This window comes from Sceloporus occidentalis, unplaced genomic scaffold (assembly GCF_023333645.1).
Source record: "Sceloporus occidentalis isolate IW3139 unplaced genomic scaffold, rSceOcc1.0.p SCAF_4, whole genome shotgun sequence".
NCBI classification, from domain to species: domain Eukaryota; kingdom Metazoa; phylum Chordata; class Lepidosauria; order Squamata; family Phrynosomatidae; genus Sceloporus; species Sceloporus occidentalis.
This window is the reverse complement of record NW_028316984.1, coordinates 178629095-178648141: the sequence shown is the minus strand read 5'-3', so window position 1 is coordinate 178648141 and position 19047 is coordinate 178629095. Positions and strand designations below refer to the sequence as shown.

Here is a 19047-nt window from a genome sequence, read left to right as displayed (position 1 = left end):
GTAGAGAGAAAACAGAAGGGGACCCAGAACAGAGCCCTGGGGAACTCCAACAGATAAGGGAACAGGAGAAGAAGTCTGACCCCTTGCAACTACTGCAAAAGATCTGCCAGACAAGTAATATCTAAACCAGTCAAGAACAGAGTCGGAGAACCCAAGGTCAGAAAGTATATCCACTAGAAGACAGTGATCAACAGTGTCAAAGGCTGCAGACAAATCGAGAAGGCTGAGAACAGAGTAGAGGCCATTAGCCTTGGCCTGTAAAAGGTCATTCGAGATCTTAGTGAGAGCTGTCTCTGTGGAATGCCTTGGGCGGAAACCAGACTGAAAGGGATCAAGGATGGAGTTGGTTTCAAGAAACTCAAGACAGCACGAATAAACAACCCGTTCCAAAACCTTAGAAAGAAAGGGGAGAAGAGAAATCGGGCGATAGCTAGACAAAGAGGAGGGGTCAAGAGAAGGTTTTTTCAGAATTGGGGAAATGAGAGCATGTTTGAAGTCCGACGGGAAGGAGCCTGTAGAGAGAGAGAGACTGAAGATATGGAGAAGCGAGGGCAGAAAGGAGGGAGCTATAGAGATTAGAAGAGGAGTAGGAATTGGATAAAGAGGACAGGTTGCAGGTTTGGAAGAGTTCAGAAGTGTAGAGAGTTCATCCAAAGAGGCAGGAGGAAACACAGAAATTTTTTTAGGCGAGGGCGATAGAAGATTAAGAGCAGAAGAAGAATCAGGAGGGACTATCTCAGAGCGAATAGTGGTAATCTTAGAGATGAAATAATTAGCAAAGTCATTAGGAGAGAATGATGAAGAGACAGGAGGTTTAAGCAAAGTGTTGAAGATGGAGAACAAACACTGCGGGCGCCTCTCATTGGCGGAGATCAATGATTCTGTTTTGCTATAGACAGGGCGCGTGAGAAGGAATTGGAGAACAGCATTGTTCTCCACTTTGCCAGCTAAAGGTGTTAATGTGTTATTGATTCATTCTTTTTTTAAGCTCCAGTGGATTTGAGTTCATCTATGATGGTCAAGATTTAAATTACTTAAAATGTAACTGTGAGCAGTGGTGCAATGTCAAATTTTGGAGGCACTCCTTAGGACAGTCCTCATTGTCATACTCTAAAGGTGAATCCATAAATGGTCAATAAATAAATAAATACATTTCTTGCCATTTTCATCTTTCTAATAAAATCCTAATGGATCTTATTTGCGTATTCAAAGTCAAGCCACTCCAAGATATTTGGATTGCAAAAGGGGTCACCCACAACAGTATATTGTTGCTGGAAAAATCCATCATTCTCAGTGAGAATTACAACTAACCTCAGAGAGCTAGAGAAGCCTGAGAGAGGTAATAGATGATACTTTTGTCCTTGCTAAACAAAAGGTCTTAGAGTATCAACCCTTGATCTATCACAACATTACTTTGGAGGTATTCCATTTGGTGGTAGAACAGGGAGCCGGTAACAGCAAAGATCTGCAATTACTCTGAGAACCTGGAGAGCTGCTGCTATTTACAGTAGACTACTGATTCTCATATGCTGTTCTTCCAGATGTTTGGGACATCACTTCTCAGAATTCCTGCTGCTGACCATGCTGGCTGGGGATTGAAGCCCAAAATATTGGGAGGATCAAAGTTTGAGAACTGTGGCAATAGACATTACTCAAGTAACTTGATAGACATCAAGATAACAGATTATTGTCTTCTTCAAAGGCCTCTATTAGAGAAGACTCACCGAATTCATGAGGTTTACAGAGGTGTTGTTTTACTATTCAGATTTAGTAGGTCCACTCTCCTTGGAAGTAGCAAATGAGTTTAAGTGACCCCTGAGCTGCCTTAGAACAGAAAAGATCTTATAAGATAATATGTTACAATCAGTATGGTTACTTGGAAAAAACTACTTTAGGGGAAATGAAGTTGTAATGAGGTTATGTTTCAAAAATAATACAGTGCATAAGAGTGCAGTTGTTTTATTTGACTAATGATAATAATTACAGTCCGTCCTCGCCTTACGCGGGGGATCCGTTCCGGATCCCTCCACATAAGGCGAATTCCGCCTATGCTCGAGCCCCATTGGAAACAATGGGGCTCGTGCGCGGGGGGCGCAACGGGCGCATGCGCCCATTCAATTGAATGGGACGCTCTGCCCCGCGCACACGCTGCGGCTTGAGCGCATACGCTCAAGTCCGCGTATGGCACGCCTGTGTCATCTGGCTTGACGGGAGAAGAAAACAATTATTTCAACCTCTGTTTCAAGGTGGGGAAAGAAAGGTCCACAGTGTGGCCCCCTCTTTCTGTACAATGCCCTGATGATGTAGTTTATAAATAAACACACCTTCTTTAAAAACACACATACACACTAACATTTATGAGTCCATATTAAGTATTTTTATTTTTATTTACTGTCATGCAGGAAGATTTTTCAGACGCGGACAAGGAGTTTCAAGCTGAACCTACGTCCGTCCATGTCGAGGAAACACCAGGGGATGCAAAGCAAGGAAAGGTTTTAATTCTGAATGAAAATTGGGAACACACATATACTCCTGACTTAGACAGAAGCCACTCACCACCTCCCAAAATCCATATTCTTAGTTTACCCCTTGATCAGGAGAACCAGAATTTTCATATGGCACATGAAGAACTTCATAATAATCAGGATCATCCAGAGATTTTGACAGGAGAACCCCAGCGGCCCAGCTCACTGCCAATACCAGAACCAACTGGTTTTCAATCTAGTCCTAATACTGACATTATCACCAAAAATGTGAACAAGTCTGATGGGAATCAACGGAGGATGAGTGATCCCCTGAAGCAGAATGAGGATCTTCCCCCAACTGTTCTTATGTATCGCACACATTCTCTTGAGCCAGTTGACTCTGAGGAGTCAAAGCCAACCAGTGAAACCAAAGAAACACTTGAAAGAAGGACTCGCTCCTTACCTTGGAATTCACATCCACCTAAAAATGTACCAGAACATCCGACAAAGGACCTTGAATTTCCAATTTCAGGTTCTCAAGAGGAAGAATCTGCCCATAAGTATGTATTACAAATGTTGAATGAGGAAATATCCAAGTTTCCAGAAAATCCTGAATATGCAAAGCAAATGTCAGACAAGAACGAAACATATGCATCTTGCCAGGAAACTGATGAGCCTGATTTTAGGGATACTTCTGAGGCACCATGTCCATCTGAATGTTTTTCCTTACCAATCAGAAACACTCCTAAGAGCCTAGATATTACCAATGAAGATGGGTCAATGGCTATGAAAGCACCAAATTCCTCTAAAGTTTCTGTAATTCCCCATGATCTCTTCTATTATCCACATTATGATGTTCCCATATCAGAAGTGTTGAATGCTTTTGCCTCCCCCAACCAGGACTTAGATCCAGATCCTTCCCTTTCAGAAAACAACAAAATCTGTGCTGAGATCATTGTGAATTGTTTAGCTGAAAAAGAGACCCATAGTCTAAACTTTGAGGAGGATATTTCAAAGCCAACCCTACACACCAAAACAAAGGATGAACCAGCAGCAGCGGATGACAAAGAGTTAGAAAAGCGGAAGAAAGAATCTCATAGTCATAAGAAGTCTTCCCTTAACAAGACTATTCCTGCAGGGAAGAATGTGTGTCCTAAAGCAAACAGCAATATATCCTCCACTCAGACGAATTCTGGTCACCCAGATATCCCTGTGGTAATGTTTGTTTTTATTCTTGTTTGTATGAATATATTAACTTTTACTTTGTGCCATCCAAATAGTTTTAGAGAAGGTTTGTTCCCTTGTTTTTTTTAAATGTTCGCTTAGGCTAACTTGAAGGCGCAATTTGATAACATTAAAAGCAATTTAAAACAAAAACATTTAAAAAGAACAAATACAAACAAAACAACATATGAAAGCCCCTTTCTCCTGAACAGTCAGCCCTTAGATCTGATGAAATAAAAAGGCGTCCACCTGCCTATGAAAGGATAGTAAGGAGAGCACCAGTCTGTATGTTCTAGGAAAGAAGCCGCTGAGCAGCCATCAAGAAGGCTGTCTCATGTTCTCATGCGATGATCCTGTGAGGGTGATGGGACAGAGAGAAGGATCCTTAGAAGAGCTTAAAACATGGTCAGGCCCATATGGGAGAGTTCTTCAGATGATTTAGACTTGAGCCATACAGGGCTTTGTAGGTCATAACCATACAGAGAGATTGTTTAATTGTTTTTAATTAATTTTTATATTTTATACTTTTTACTGGGTTTTGTGTAATTTTAGTATGTACTGGTTTTTAATAAGTTGTGAGCCATTTTGTTCCATTATTGCAGAAATGGTGAGACATATGTGAATAAAATTTTAAAAATTGATATTAATAACCAGCACTTCGAATTGTGTACAGAAACATATGGGCAGCCAGTGGAGCTGTTTCAAAATAGGAGTTGTGTGCTCCTTGTACCTGGTTAACAATCTGGCTAGACCTCTTTTCAGTAGCTGCAGTTTCCAAACATTCTTCAATGGCAGCCCCAGGTAGAGCGCACTGCAGCAATCCAAACATGATGTAACTAAGTCATGTGTCACCGCATCCACACTCAATATCTCTAGGAACGGGCACAGCTCGCACACAAGTCTTAATTGTGGAACCTGAACTTCTAGGTTCAGAGCTAATTGCAGGAGTGCACCCAAGTGTGAATCTGCGTTTTCAGGGAGAGTGTAGCCACATCCAGCACAGGCTGAATCCCTATTCCTTGGTCTTTCTTTCAACAGACCAGAAACATGTGTCTTGCCTGAATTAAATTTCAATTCGTTCAGCCTTACCCAGTCCACTACTGATAACAGGGACCAGTTTAGAACCAAGACAGATTCCTTGGACTGAGGTGGAAAGGAGTAGTAGAGCTGGATAGCATCTACATACTGTTCAAGTGTTGACATGTAAGGCAGGGATGCCTATGTGCATAGACCCTTGTGCTCAAAGACTTCCTGGGTTCTGGAATCCTTGATTGTGCAGAGTTCCAAGACCCAGGGAAACATTCATGCTCAGAGATTAGTGCACTCAGGCTTCTCCATCTGAGATATGCTCAATCCCATGAATTACAGGGCCAGGAGTGGTATGGGTGAGCCAGGTGCAAGGCACTGCAGCCCATTTGTCTGTGTTAGCTCTTCCATGGAGGTAACAGATGAAAGGGGCATATAGTTTCTTTAAGGTGTGAATACTAAAGTGAACCAGTATGGTGTAATGGCTTGAGCATTGGACTATGACTCTGGACACCATGGAAACTCACAGGGTGACCTTGGGCAAGTCACACTCCCTCAGCCTCAGAGGAAGGCAAAGGCAACCCTCCTGTGAACAGATTTTGCCAAGAAATTCCCATAATAGGTTTGCCTTAAGGTTGTCATAAGTCTGAAATGATTTGAAGGCACACAACAATATATCTTCATTTACTTGTTTAATTTATATTCCACTTTTCTCCTGAGATGGAACTCAAGGTGACTTGCAACAAAGTTACAACAAAAATCTGATGCTAAAATGTTAATGAATCTATCATAAAGCTAATACACGTATGTATGTATGTATGTGGTGTAAACTATTTTAGTCCTCATTGAAGTAGACCCATTGAATCAATTAGATTTATTCATATGCTGACTCACTATTCAGCAACCAATTGAATGTGTTTACTCTAGTCAAGACTAACCAACATGATGCCAGCCTGTGTATCACCCCTATTACTATGTTTGAGAATGCCCCAGGGCTGCATGTGGCATGGCCACAGTATAGAATTATATATATACGAAACACCTACCCAAATGAGATGATCAGTTTACAGGCAGATAGCATTTTCCAGCCCTTTATCCAACTTTTTATTTGGGGACCAGCCCAGTTGAAAGATAGAGAACTACAGTAAAGGATCATACGTGTGTCTTTGAAATTGCCATCAATAATTTGCTTTTTGACAATAGATAGAGCAGATATGTGGCTCACTTGGTCATAAGCTTTCTTGTAGTGTTGAGATGTATGTATTTTTGTTTAAATTACTGTATTTTTTTAAAAAAAAAAAGCTTGCATCTACAGATATATATTAGAATGTGCAAGTTTTATGTAAATTGGGATTTTTGGTGAGTGACTACATGGACACTGATGGATGATTGACAGGGAAGTGTGAGAGGGCCTTTTCACATGTGGATCACATTATGTTAAATAAATCCCATGCTCTGGAAAGTTAATTTTGCTTCTGCTTTGCCTATTTTCCATTGCCATCTAAAATATTTTTTATCAGTTAACTGTTACCAGTTATCTTTTCCATCTGTCTGGTATAAGTATTTGAATTATCTGTTGTATAAAGTTATTTTATTTATTGCTGGCTCCTTTGTGTGCATATTTTACAGTTTTACAGTTTTCTTTTGTAATTTTAATTTTCATGTTGTTTATTTGCTATTAGCTGCTTTGGGAACCTCTGTTTTTCAGAATGAAATTAAAACAGAAATCCCCATATAGTGATATAGATACAGATGTGAATACTAATACTAATCATTTATTTCTATTCCGCCTCTCCAACAGGATTGAGACAGCTTACAACAACAATAAAATTCATACAATGTAAAAATAAATCCCACTAACCCTTCCCTTCCTAAACAAACAACATAATAATTCCCACTTAACAATAATAAAATACAATTTAAGTCATTAAAACCATCAGAGACAAGTGCAGCTTATTTAGCATATTGGAAAAGGGAAAAAGGAAGAAGTTTGTGTTGTAAAGGTTGTACAAAGTTTGGCTTTTACCACTATTTTTCTTTTTTAAAAATCTTTCTGTCTATCTGTCTGTCTATCTATCCATCCATCCTTAATAGATTGTGGTAAACCAGTTTGATACTGCAGCTGAAGAAAGAAAACTACCAGAAGAAAGAAGTAAAAAGAAAGAGAAACGGAAGAACAAGGCAATTTTCCAAGGAGAAAATGCTCAGAGTCCAAAAGCTGGCTCTACTCGGTTATTAGATAAGCAAGAAGAAGAACCTGTAGATTATCAGGGACTCTCAAGGTACTCTTTCTTTCTTTGCTTTCTAACGATAAAACCTGTCTTTCCATGTCCAGTTTCCAGGCAAAGCTTATTTACCTGCCACATCTTATATTTTATTGGGTGTCATGGCTGCAATCCTAGACAGTCATGGCACAAGCTGCAGAGAAATGCTCAGGTGGCCAAATGCATTGTGGAAGGACATGATCCAGCCAATTTGTAAGCAACTTCTTGTGCCCTGCTGTTTTCAACAGGGGAGACTAAGTTACGTGTATACTTAACTCTTTCAATAAGTTCAGCAGTATATGGCATAGCAACAATACTCAGCAAAAAAGGACTTTCCCATTTAAAACTGGCTCACCTCTTCAAGCAGGTGATCACCTGTACTTAAAATAAAACCCAAAATTTCCTTGCTGGATATGTGTTCCTTCCTACCCCTGCTACTTCATCGTGGCTTTCTAGGTCTTGTGTAGTGGCGAAGTAAAAGTAGTACTGCAAAATACCATCAGCTCCACAGCCAGAGGATTTATCTAGACTATGGTGGCTAACCATCCTGGATCTGGAAGTTTATGTTTGCCTCAGTGGGCCACAAATTGTACAGGCTGGATTTACCATATGAGCAACTCTACTCAATTTTCCAGCACACATGCTCTCCAAATTAGGTGACAGACCAGCTGTTTTTTTTCCTCAAGAGTTATTTGAAATTGGCAAGTAGACAAGCTTTGTGGAAACTGCCCTATCTTTGCAGTAAGCCTTTGCAAGGAAGTAACCTTAATGCTGTCAATATGAACTGTTTAGAAAGAGAGATAAATTTTCCCAAAAAATCTGAGTGGGAGGCTTCCAATCATCTTTTCCTACAGTCATTGTACGGAACAGTGAATCAAATTGGCTGAACTTTATCCATTCAAGTAGGGGGGAAAGAATATTTGCAAATATTTAGAAAATGGTTGGAAACTATGTTTTTCAACAGTTAACAAATCCTGTTGAGAAGAATCCTGGACCACATGAATCTTTGCAGTTCGGGACTTATTCTGAACAAAATTTGCATGTAGTTGTTTTGTGGAGAACACAGACTTTCTGCCCAGAAAAATGATATTTCTATTCAGAAATACAATTTCCTTCACAGAAAATACTGATTCTGTAATTAGATATTTATTCTGTGCAAAATTCTCATGTCGTTAATTTATGCAGAAAACAAAATTTTCTGTGCAAAAAACAGTGTTTTCTGTGCAGAAAGTAATGTTTCTATGTAGATCATAGTAGTATGTAGTAATGTTTCTGTGTTTAACCCTACTTTAAGTGCTGTAGCTCCATCCTAGGAATTATGGGATTTGTATTTTTGTAAAGTCTGCCAACAAATGCTGGTGCCTCATAAAACTACAGATCCCAGGATTCTGTAATATAGAGCCATGAAAGTTAGCATGGTGTCAAATTACATGATTTCTAAGTGTAGATGTTTCACCAGTGGGATCTATTTTGAGGACTCTTCATTTCACCTTATAGTGCTCATTACCATATCCTTTTCTGCCTGGATTTTACACACTCTCACTGTTTAAAGTGAAAGGGGAGTACATAATAGCAAGTGCCTACTAGCAAAGAACATGGCCTTTAGATGTTGTTGGCATATCTCTTCCATGAACTCTAGCCAACATAGCCAGTGGTGGTGGATTACAGGAAATACATTCTAATAATATCTGCAGGACCATATGTTCCCGGGGTTTCATATGTACATCCCTGTATCACATGTGGATTTGGGGATTAGGTGATTCTTTATCCAAAAGCCATTGGCTGATCCACCAGAGTAGCTTTATGTTAGGCTGAGACCATTAGATTCTGGGAAATGGGGATACTAGGTGTAGAGGATTTTAGCAATTTGGACTACACTAGATATGAGAATTTATATGCATGAGTACACTATAGAATACAGAAGTAGGCCGTTCGTCTGGATGCATATCCAGATGGAGGAAGTCTGTGTCTTTCATCATCCATCTTCAACCTTGCTCACCAGATGTATTTGGCTACTGCCACCATTATCGCACCTAAAATACTGACTAAGAGTTATGGGAGGTATCATTCAGCATATCTGGAGATCACCAGATTGGGGGGACCTATTTTAGCAAAAGTATTAAGAGTCCAGTCATTCTTTAAATTATTCCTCACTTATATAATGTTTTGCTTGTGCTTTGCAGAATTAGCCACAGTGATCCCAATGTTTTCCAAAGATATGTTTCTGATTCTTCCTCTAAGGTAAGTATATGATTTATTTTTTGTGTCATTTTCAATTTTCATTCCTCCTAATATTCCTCCAAAAATGAACTTACAATAATGTGGTGCCTAATATGAAGTCACATAGACGTCTTCAGAAGTAAGCCCCATTGTATTCAGCAAGGTTTACTTCCAGGTAAATGGCTATAGGATTGCAGGCTTCAGAGAGCTCCTCCCCTCCCCATCTTTTGTGTGGTCTCATTTTGGTCATCCTAACTCAGGATCTCTGTGAAACTGGGCTCCTTCAAAGATTTCAACATGGTTTTTACTCAGTTATGGCAATATAATTGGCACTGTGGCTTAAAAGATGATGATATAGGAGAGTCTCTTTGGAAAGCATTCCAAAGGCAAAGACTCTGTCCTTAGCCATCACATGTCCTGTCTCATTTGGCAGTGGCCTCCCTGGAACAAACTCAAATAGTGACCATAGCGTGCAGGCAGACGTATGGCAACAGCATAGTTATGGCGAATGCCAACTGAGAGGTGCAAGTAATCATCTGAGTCCCATGGTGAAATACATGGATTAAGGGGCTGGACAGACGGGCAGCTCCGCACTGCCCATCTTTCCCCCTCGTCAGTGCCGCAGCAGCCGCACTGCACAGCACTGACGTGCTGTCATAAAGAAGCTGCCTAGAGCAGGGTTTTTTTTTGCAGCGCCGCAAACTAGAAGAGGAGCTGCCACGACGCCACTTCCTGTCTGCGATGTGCAGATGCTGCACCATCATGGCGGCCCCCGTGTGGACCGGAGGCCGCCATGATGGCGCCACTGCCGCACGCTAGGGTTAGGAAGTGTGTGGTTGCTCTGCACTCCTGAACCCTAGTTTCAGCGCCGGCACACCGCTGTCTCAGGCCTAAAACACAGAAAAAAAATATTTTAAAACATAGGATAAAAAAATAGCAATACGCTGGCTCACATACACATATTTCTTCCACTATACACTATATAAGCATCTTGGGGATTCAGTTTGGCCACACCTGTTGCGTAAGGGACCTCATTTTGAAGTATTTGCCAGCTACCTAATTGTTCCTTGCTAACAAATAACTAGGAGTGCTGCCATTAAAACTGCTACCTTAAAGACAGAAGTGGATGGCTGGACAGCTCCCCAGAGATCTCCTGTACAGTAATCAGGGTCCTTATATAAAATAAAATGGTGCAATATTTGTGGGTTGCAGAGAGACATCGTTGGAGAGAGACATGAGGAGATTTCAGAAACTTGTTTTTTAAAAAATGCATGAAAAATAGAGTGAACTTTCCAATGACTAGGGTAGTGATGGCAAACCTTAGATGAGATTATTGCACATCATTTTTTGCCTGATCCAGGCATGAGGTGAGAACAGGTGAGAACGGATGTTGCTGCATAGGAAAATGCCGCCAGTAGACCACAAACCATACTCCAGCCACGCTTTGCCCACTGATTCTGAAGGATGGCATCAGTTGTGTTTTCCTGTGCGATAACACCCATTCTCACCAGTTTAAGCCTGTTCCCAGCCCATATCCTAATCGGGCAAAAAATGACATGTGATAATCTACTATGAGGCTGGGTGCCCAAACTCAGTGATGCTCCCACACTGGGTGTCACCTGTTGTCAGGGGGCAGAACTTCTGGGGTGGGACTTCCAAGGGGGAAAACCCAAGGTACACCCTCTCAGCCTCAGGCTAGCAATATCAAACCCCCTCTGACAAAACTTGCCAAGAAAACTCCATGATAGTTTCATCTTAGGGTCGGCATAAGTTGTAAACGACTTGAAGGCACCACACACACAAGACATGTTCTCTCAGTCTCAGAGGATGGCAATGCAAATCCCCCTCTGACGAAGCTTGCCCATGATAGTTTCACCTTAGGGTCACCAGGAACCGGTTCTCAGAAGGGAAGGAGGGTGTTCTGGACCCGTAAGTTGGAAATGACCTGGAGGCCCACAATAATAACAATAACAAGCATAATAAAGCACAGAAGGCACAACACAATAAGAACAAAGAGCCTGCAGTTTGATCTTTCAACTCCAGAGACCAGGGCTTGAATCCAAGCTCAGCCATGAAACCCACTAAGAGACATTGGGCAAGTCACACTGTCTCAGCCTCAGAAGAAGGCAGTAGCAAAAATCCCCTCTGAAGAAATCTTGCCAAGGAAAAAAAGGAGAAGGAGGGCCAAGAAGCCCAGAGAGCCCCTCCTCAGACTGAGGGGGAGGCCTCTCCTTGCTTCTTTCTTCCCTGAGAAGTCAGAGCTCCATTACCTATAGGACCCCAAAGCCTCCAACACCCCACCTGGGTTTTCCCACCACCCTAGCTGTAATCCTGAGGGTCTCCCGAGAGTGAAGGCAAATTTAGTACTACAAAAGAAATGGGTATAGAAGATAGACTTTCAAGAGGTGAGAGCCATTTTTATGCATATGCTTTATACATCATGATTCTGAAAACAAAATGCCCATGCTATTCCCAAATTCATCACAGAAGCTGAACAAAATAGATGGGATCAAATTGTCCTATTTGGCACACAGTTGAGTCAGATACTTTACAGCCTAGGGTATTTGATTATATTGTTGTTATACTCATGGATTAAATATTTTCAGGAAAATGATAGTACTGATCTACAGAGGAGCACAGGCACAAGTGAAAGCACAAGTCCTTCTGTCAGGTGGGTACTTTCCCTTCCTTTGTGAATTTTGAGCCTTAGGGTGGAGACAGACATAATATTTGACTAACCATATTGAACATAAATATACTTTGTCCTCTCCGCTGCCAAACTCTTATAGGGAGAGACGAAGTAGGAACCAGGTTTTCCAAGATGGCAGCAAAAGCTCTCTATGGAGGATGCTGACTGGAAGCCACCCATGACATTAGCAAGAAATCTTCTAACCCAGTCCTTAGAGTTGCTGCATTGTTTTTTCTTATGTACATAAATGACCCTGTGTTTTTTCTTAGAATAACAAAAAGGCAGGCAGCAGCAAGGAACAGCAGGTTTTGATGGTCAGGTGAAGTGTTTGAGATGTTAGAATGGATGGCTGTTATTCAAACCATGAAGTCAAAAGAAACTAGGCTCAGGCTGTGGGTGCAGAACCCATTGCTTTGACTAATAACTGTATCTTCATCCTTTGCTTATCAGTTTAAACCTTAGCATGGTATAGTGATTTGAGTGTTAATTCGAATCCCTGCTCAACCACGTAAATCCATTTGATCTTGGACAAATTATTTTCTCTCAGCCTAAAAGGAAGGAGGACCAGTCTTGCCAAGAAAACCCTATGAAAGGGTCTCCGTTATTCAGAGTTGACCTGAAGGCACATAACAACCATGTTATATAAGGCAGGAGACTCCCCCTGCAGTTGCCCAAATCTCCTCCAGAGGCTTAGGAGTTGGCCTGTAAAGAATACTTGCAAATTGTTTATGTTAATGGTAAAGTGTGTCACAACATGTTGAGACATTGTGTTGAAAAAATAGTCAACTGCTGCAAGATTTTTCATTCCTGCACATGAGTAAAATACCAGTGCCTCTTTTTGTAGCCGCAACAATAAAAATGTGGAATTTTTATACAAAAGAGGGTTTTATGTGGGGAAAACATTCTGTGCACAAAGTGTGTGTGTGTGTGTGTGTGTGTGTGTGTGTGTAAAAAGTACTTTCTGCAAAAATGAAAGTCTGCATGCATTTTTTGAAAAAAACAGTCTTGTCAATGTGAAAAATCATTGGAAAAGTGTGTAATTTTTTTTCATAATTTCACTCAGCAGTGGTCCAGGATTCTTCTCAACAGGATTTGTTAACTGTTGAAAAACATGGTTTCCAATCATTTTCCAAATATTTGCAAATATTCTTTTGAAATATTTATTTCTTATGTTAGACAATGAAATAAGAAAAGATTTATATCCCTAGTTGGAGCAGGTAGCACTGGGAATATATATGTCAGCAAAGATTGCCTGTCTTTCACTTTTCTCTGATAGGCATTTTATTAAAAGCAGAACACTGCTTAGGAATACAGTGGGCCCTTGTTATCCACTGGGTTTGGTTCCAGGACTGCCCGTGAATAACAAAATCCATGTATGCTCAAGTCCCGTTAAATACAATGGTATAGCAAAATGGTGTCCCTTAGATAAAATGGTATAAAGGTTTGATACTTGAAATTTATACTTTTTTTTTAATATTTTCAAGTCGTGGATGTTTGAATCCGTGTATAAAAAATCCATGGATAAGAAGGGCCAACTGTACTCCACCCATCAAGAAGGAAGCTGAATCCCTCCCTATGAATCAAGAACAATTCCCTTCATTTCCCCCTTATGTCCAGAAAATCTCTGAATATTTATATGATGGTTCTTTCTTCCCACCCCACCCCCACCCCCCACCATACATAGCTTAAACTTCCTCCTCCCTCCAAGTCCCCATTGTAAAATGAAATGTATCCTAAGGGCTCTGCATTTGCTCAGATGATGGTGAAGATTGTGATGTTGATGACAGTAAATATTCTAGAACACCCTCAACATGCACTGTTCTGTGCATAATGCAGGAGTTCCTGCCCCATGGTGCTTGCATTCTAAATCTTAAGATTGGGGCAATAGGGAGAGTTAAGTGAAAGGAGGTTAAAGAGGAGAACAGTATCTAGTTGTTTGCATGACAAGAGATGCTGTTGCTTGATTACAGGCTTACAGTTGGGCATGGAAGCAGAGGTATTATACCCTGGTTATTAAGTATTCCTTGTTATTCTCAACTTTTTATTTCAATGCATCTCTTCTCTGTGTGCATGCTTGTTAACATTTGTGCCAAAATCTTCTGTATGTTTAATTTTCACCTTTCATTTAGAAGAATTTGCATCTGAAGATGGTGTAAAGACATTTTATGAGGAATTTCTCATGGTGCATGGCTTTCATGCCCCCCCCCCCCAATGACATTCAAAGAGATGTAATAAAATTTCCATCATAAAGGAGTTAGAATGCAGAGACAGCCCACTAAATTAAGGTGGGGGGGACCCACATAACTGTACAAAAATTATAAGTGAAAGCAGCAGTGAATGATTCCTGTAGCCTGTGAACTATCAACGTGCCCAATAAGGGAGTGAAATGTAGCGAAGCAAATCAAATGTGGCAATAAATATACATGTCGTGCCTGTGCCTCCATGAGCTTCTGAAATCCCAGATAACTAGGACTGGCTTTCTTTGATAAAGGATAGTAGCCAAGGTATCACATGGAAAGGACAAAAAACCACGTCATGTGCAAACAATCCCCACTGTTACCCACAAAGATGTGGAGGCTTGGGGAGTGTGTTTTTAATAAGTTGGTGAAATTTGGCTTGGCTTTGCAAATGGGGTAATGTCAGGATCGACTGTACCAGTACGAACTGAGAAAGATTCCAGGCACAAGTGAACTAATTAACTTTTAGTAGGGAATAACATGAAAGAACACTCATACAAGATGGACACACACTAATACCCAGCATTCAGAGCTAACTAAAACAGAAAAGTGAAAGGAGGCATTTTACAATTGTATTGAGGGGTAATATCTACCTATCTTAAAGAATTTTCTGTGGATAGCAGTAGAGACTCATATTGAGAGTCTGGGGGCAACAGCCACCATCAAATTGGGAAATGGGTGGGGATGACTGCATCAAAAAGGCTAGGTTTTCCTGGGCATATTTACATCTTTAAAATAGCATCAGGTTAAGGTGATTTCATGGGGAAAAAAGACTTGATAGCCATTCCGAAGGAGCAAAAGCGTTCCTGAAGAGGTTGCTTGCTTTGATATCTAAAAGACAATGGCTTAATTGACTTCAACTGATAATGGCTTAATTGACTTCAACTTCCCAACAAGATCTGGTATATTCCAGAAGAGGCAGACAGTAAGAATTTTCAGGAACGCATTAGGGGATGAAAAGAAATTCCATCCTCATTTATTCTAGTTGCCAGAATTCATTTTTTTATATTTGGTTTCTGTAAAAGCAGGGCATAGCGGGGGTGGGGGGGAGAGTACCTCCTGTCTCAAGCCCTTTCTCTCATAGTTTTAGACTTCCACATGTCCAGGATCTGCATGCTATATTCACAATACTACCTCTGCCTTGTTTTGTAAGTCGTTGCAGCCTCTGCAGCCCATGCTGGCCTTCCAGCAATTTGACATTAAAGTATAGTTGGATTGTGGGGATATCGGGGCACTTACACCACCTATCAAATAACTACAGGCAATGAAATCCAAAGTATGTCCAGTCATGACCTTAGCCAATCCATTCATATTTATTATTTTTTCTTATCTCTCTTTTCCCCCCCAGGAAGAGAAAAGACCCTGAAACGAAAGAAGCTCCAGAAAAGTCTAGTTCACATATTTCCACTTCACGATCAGACCAACCTGAACTCTTTTACTTCATAATTTTCCTCTGGGTGCTTGTTTACTGCTTATTGCTTCTTCCACAGCTTGTTAGCAGCAGGCATTGATCTCTGTGAGTGAGTCAGAATAATAAAAGATAGCAGCTTGATGTTTTTGTTCATGTGCCCCTTAAATGTGTTTCATCAGGCGCAAAAAACATCAGCCAAAAATGGCATGGTTTCAGTTCAGGCCATAAGAAGAACCCTGCTGGATCTGACCAAAGGCCAATCTAGGGTGCCCGCAGCAGGACGTGAGGGCAATAGCACCATCTTGCTCATGTTCCTCAGCAGTTGGGTTACTTTCAGAGATGTATTGCTCTGATATTAGAATTAATACAGAGCCATCATGATTAGTAGCTATTGACAGCCATATTTTTAGCAATCTGTTCAGTCTCACCTTAAAGCTATCCACATTGATGGCCATTGTTACATTTTTCCTTTTAATTATCCTTCTCTTTCAGCTATCCTGAATATTCCACTACTTGTCTTTAGTGGATGATTCGAAGCTCTGCCATTGTGGAAGGCATGTCCCCTTATCTGCTTTCTCCACACACTACATCATTTTATATACAGTATATCATATCATTTCCCTTCTTATGCTTTTTTTTCTTGAAAACCTCCCAGACATTGTGACTTTTTTTTATAGGATTCAGATTTCATTCCCAGTTCTTAATTCTTTTACTATTGTGTCCTGTTATATTATGAAGACTCAGCAAATTTGTCGTTGTGTACATATATTATATATTTATATATTGACAGATAGAGATATATATAATGAAGTGACTGGGAGGACGACTGAATATTCACAATTTTTGTATGTTTGTGCCTTGCTTTATAGGATGCTAAATAAAATGTATAATCTTTTAGGGGGAAATACTAGATTTAGAGTGTTATAATCCTCAAAAATCATTCTTTTAATTCTAATTTATCTACAGCTATGAAATCTGCCAAAGGCATATGTGTATATGTATGTATATGGGGCTTTTAAAAATTAGTTTCCCAATAGACATTAGTGGTTGAAGACCGTTTGTTCCCCTGCTATGATTAAATAGTATGCGATTTCCTTACATCCTTATCTAGTAAGTATGTTCAGCAGGTTAAGTTATGCCAGAGAAATCACAACTGGCCACAGCATAGATACTTCAGAAATATATGCTGTGGGTTAGGATAAGAATTTAGCAGTCTTGATAAATGAGAAGCAAATAGGTGTTGCAGGTAGAAATAAAAATGAAGAAGGGGCCTGATCTATTTTCAGTGGAAATGTAGAGGTGGAAAAACTTGTCTTGGAGGGGGGTACCAATCTCTAGTTTGAAATGTGATATTTATGAGGCTAACTAACTCAGAAGATATTCTGGATCCATAGTAGGAGTGGGGATCATATGATATGTAGATCCTATACAGCCCTTGGGGAAGGATCTCATGTGGCTGTTGGCCACTGCAGACCCCCCCCCCCCCAATTGTGAAAAAATGTCCCAAAATTTGTTTTACTTTGTTTGCCAAATTAGACTCCAGGTGCTCTGCTTTAGCCTATAAATGTTGTTTCTCCATCCATGAAACAGGAAAAGGATAATCTAAAATTGGAAGTGACTTCCAGTCACTGCTTGGTGTGCATGTAGCTTTCAAAAGGTTCAGAAGAGCCAAAATTATTTTCCAATCCTTGACACATTACCACTTCTACTCGGGAATCAGGACTGGCCACGAGGCTCCACCTGAAATGCACTTTTGCCAGCAGGGCCTCATGGGCTAACTGATCTCAAAGATATTCTAACAGCACAATCTGCCAACAGAACATCTTCTGCAGACAGAAGAGCCAAAACCAGGGCGGAGGAAAGGAGGAGTCAGGGACGAGCTTAATTCCAAACCTCCTTCAATCCAGCAATATAGTTAGGGGAGGCTAGGGGATAGTCTCAGTGTCACTTCCTGTTTCCCTTAGCTCAGAAAAGGTTTGAACTGAACACAGCTTCCATTGGCTGATGGCCATCTTGGCCAGTTAAGATTATGCTTCAAGACAGGAAAGGATAATTTACTAGCTTGATGCTACCATATTAAAAGCAGTGAAAAATTCAATCTATACAATTTCCAGTATAATCACTCAGCACCAGAGCTGCAGAATGGCTTCATCTGTGCCAGCTGAGCTGCAGAGCTGTTTGTCTGAGTATGCCTATGTGAATGTGATCAGCCAAAACAACAAATGGCCTTTGAAGATTAGGCATACCCAGGAAGAAAAAAAATCAGAATGCCCTAATGCTGGGATAAAGAATGTAAGAAATGTGCTGCTGATGGATCAACCCAGAGTCCATCAAATCACTGATTTGATTCCCAGCTTCATTCAGGCAGCTACATACTTCTGGACAGCATAGACATAGCCATTTTTGCCCTGTGCCTCCGATACTTGAGGCAGACTGCCAACCAAATGCTTGGGAGGACTAGAGTCAGTCTGCTACCCTTAACACCATTCTTCCCCTCCTGACAGCTGATCCACACAATGAAGCTTCTTTTACAGGGTCGTAAACAGACATGGCCCAGTCTTCTAGTGTAAATTCCTTTTAGTTAAAACACAGTTAAATGTCCTGATTTTCCAGGTCCACTGAGTACCAGTACAATGCAGAAGATGGAAAATATATGGCATGTCTAACATGAGATGTTACCATGCTCAATGCCCAAATTTCCAGCATTTGGAGATAATGGCCTTTGCACTTTGTGTCTGCCCATGGAGTACTGTACAATAATGCTACCATGGTTCAGTAGTAGAATAGCCCACACCACTTCAATGGCAGGGGGTGAGGAGACACCATTTAAAAACATATATTTGCTGGTTTTATTTGTTTAAAGCATTTCTACATTGCTCTATTACTAAGAATGCTCCTAGTGTGGCTTACAGATAATACAAAAAGAAAGCAGACACTATCCTCAGCCTCAAGGAGGTAGCAAAGAAACCCAGTCCACAGATCCATAAGATCATTTAAAAACAAGCCCAAGTATGAACCACTTCAGTGTGAGGCAACAAATTCAGTCACGCACTGTGTAAAAGGAAAATGGGATAGGGAGGGAGAAGGGGAAAGGCAAATTTATGTACTAGATCAACCAACTGAGAAGGAATGGGTGCAACAATGTGGAGATGGGATCAGGCAAAGGCAGCTGGCCTCGGCAGAGCCAGTAGAATAGACCTGCTTCCCTCCTCATCTTCTCAGAAAAGCAGGACATTTAATTCTGTTTCAACTGAAAGGAATTCATGATGGAAATCTGAATCTGTATTTAAAATAAAGTTTCTACGGGGTAAAGAGGAAACAGAGTTAGAATTTCTTTCCCAGTGAATGGCTTCAATCCAACATCCCCTCAGTGTAGCATAAATATTTGCGTGCAGGCCTACTCTATGCTGAACCATATACCCCTCCCAACTTACTGTGAAGCCCCAGTGCTGCTCTGCACAACTATTCCATGCTTTACAGGAAGCAGTCAGGATTGGAAATGCATCTGGCT

The 19047-nt window shown here is 40.7% G+C and overlaps 1 protein-coding gene across 2 annotated transcripts in view; it reads left to right on the top strand.

The window, feature by feature from the left end:
- Positions 1-18275, top strand: part of CLMN (calmin) — a 115306-nt gene extending 97031 nt beyond the window's left edge. For both annotated transcript variants that reach the window (XM_089522473.1, XM_089522472.1), the window contains exons 9-13: positions 2403-3680; positions 6810-6997; positions 9163-9220; positions 11806-11870; positions 15474-18275. In XM_089522473.1, the coding sequence (XP_089378599.1) occupies positions 2403-3680; positions 6810-6997; positions 9163-9220; positions 11806-11870; positions 15474-15636 (1752 nt within the window). In that variant the 3' untranslated portion in view covers positions 15637-18275. The remainder of the gene's footprint in view (positions 1-2402; positions 3681-6809; positions 6998-9162; positions 9221-11805; positions 11871-15473) is intronic.
- Positions 18276-19047: the final 772 nt, after the last annotated feature.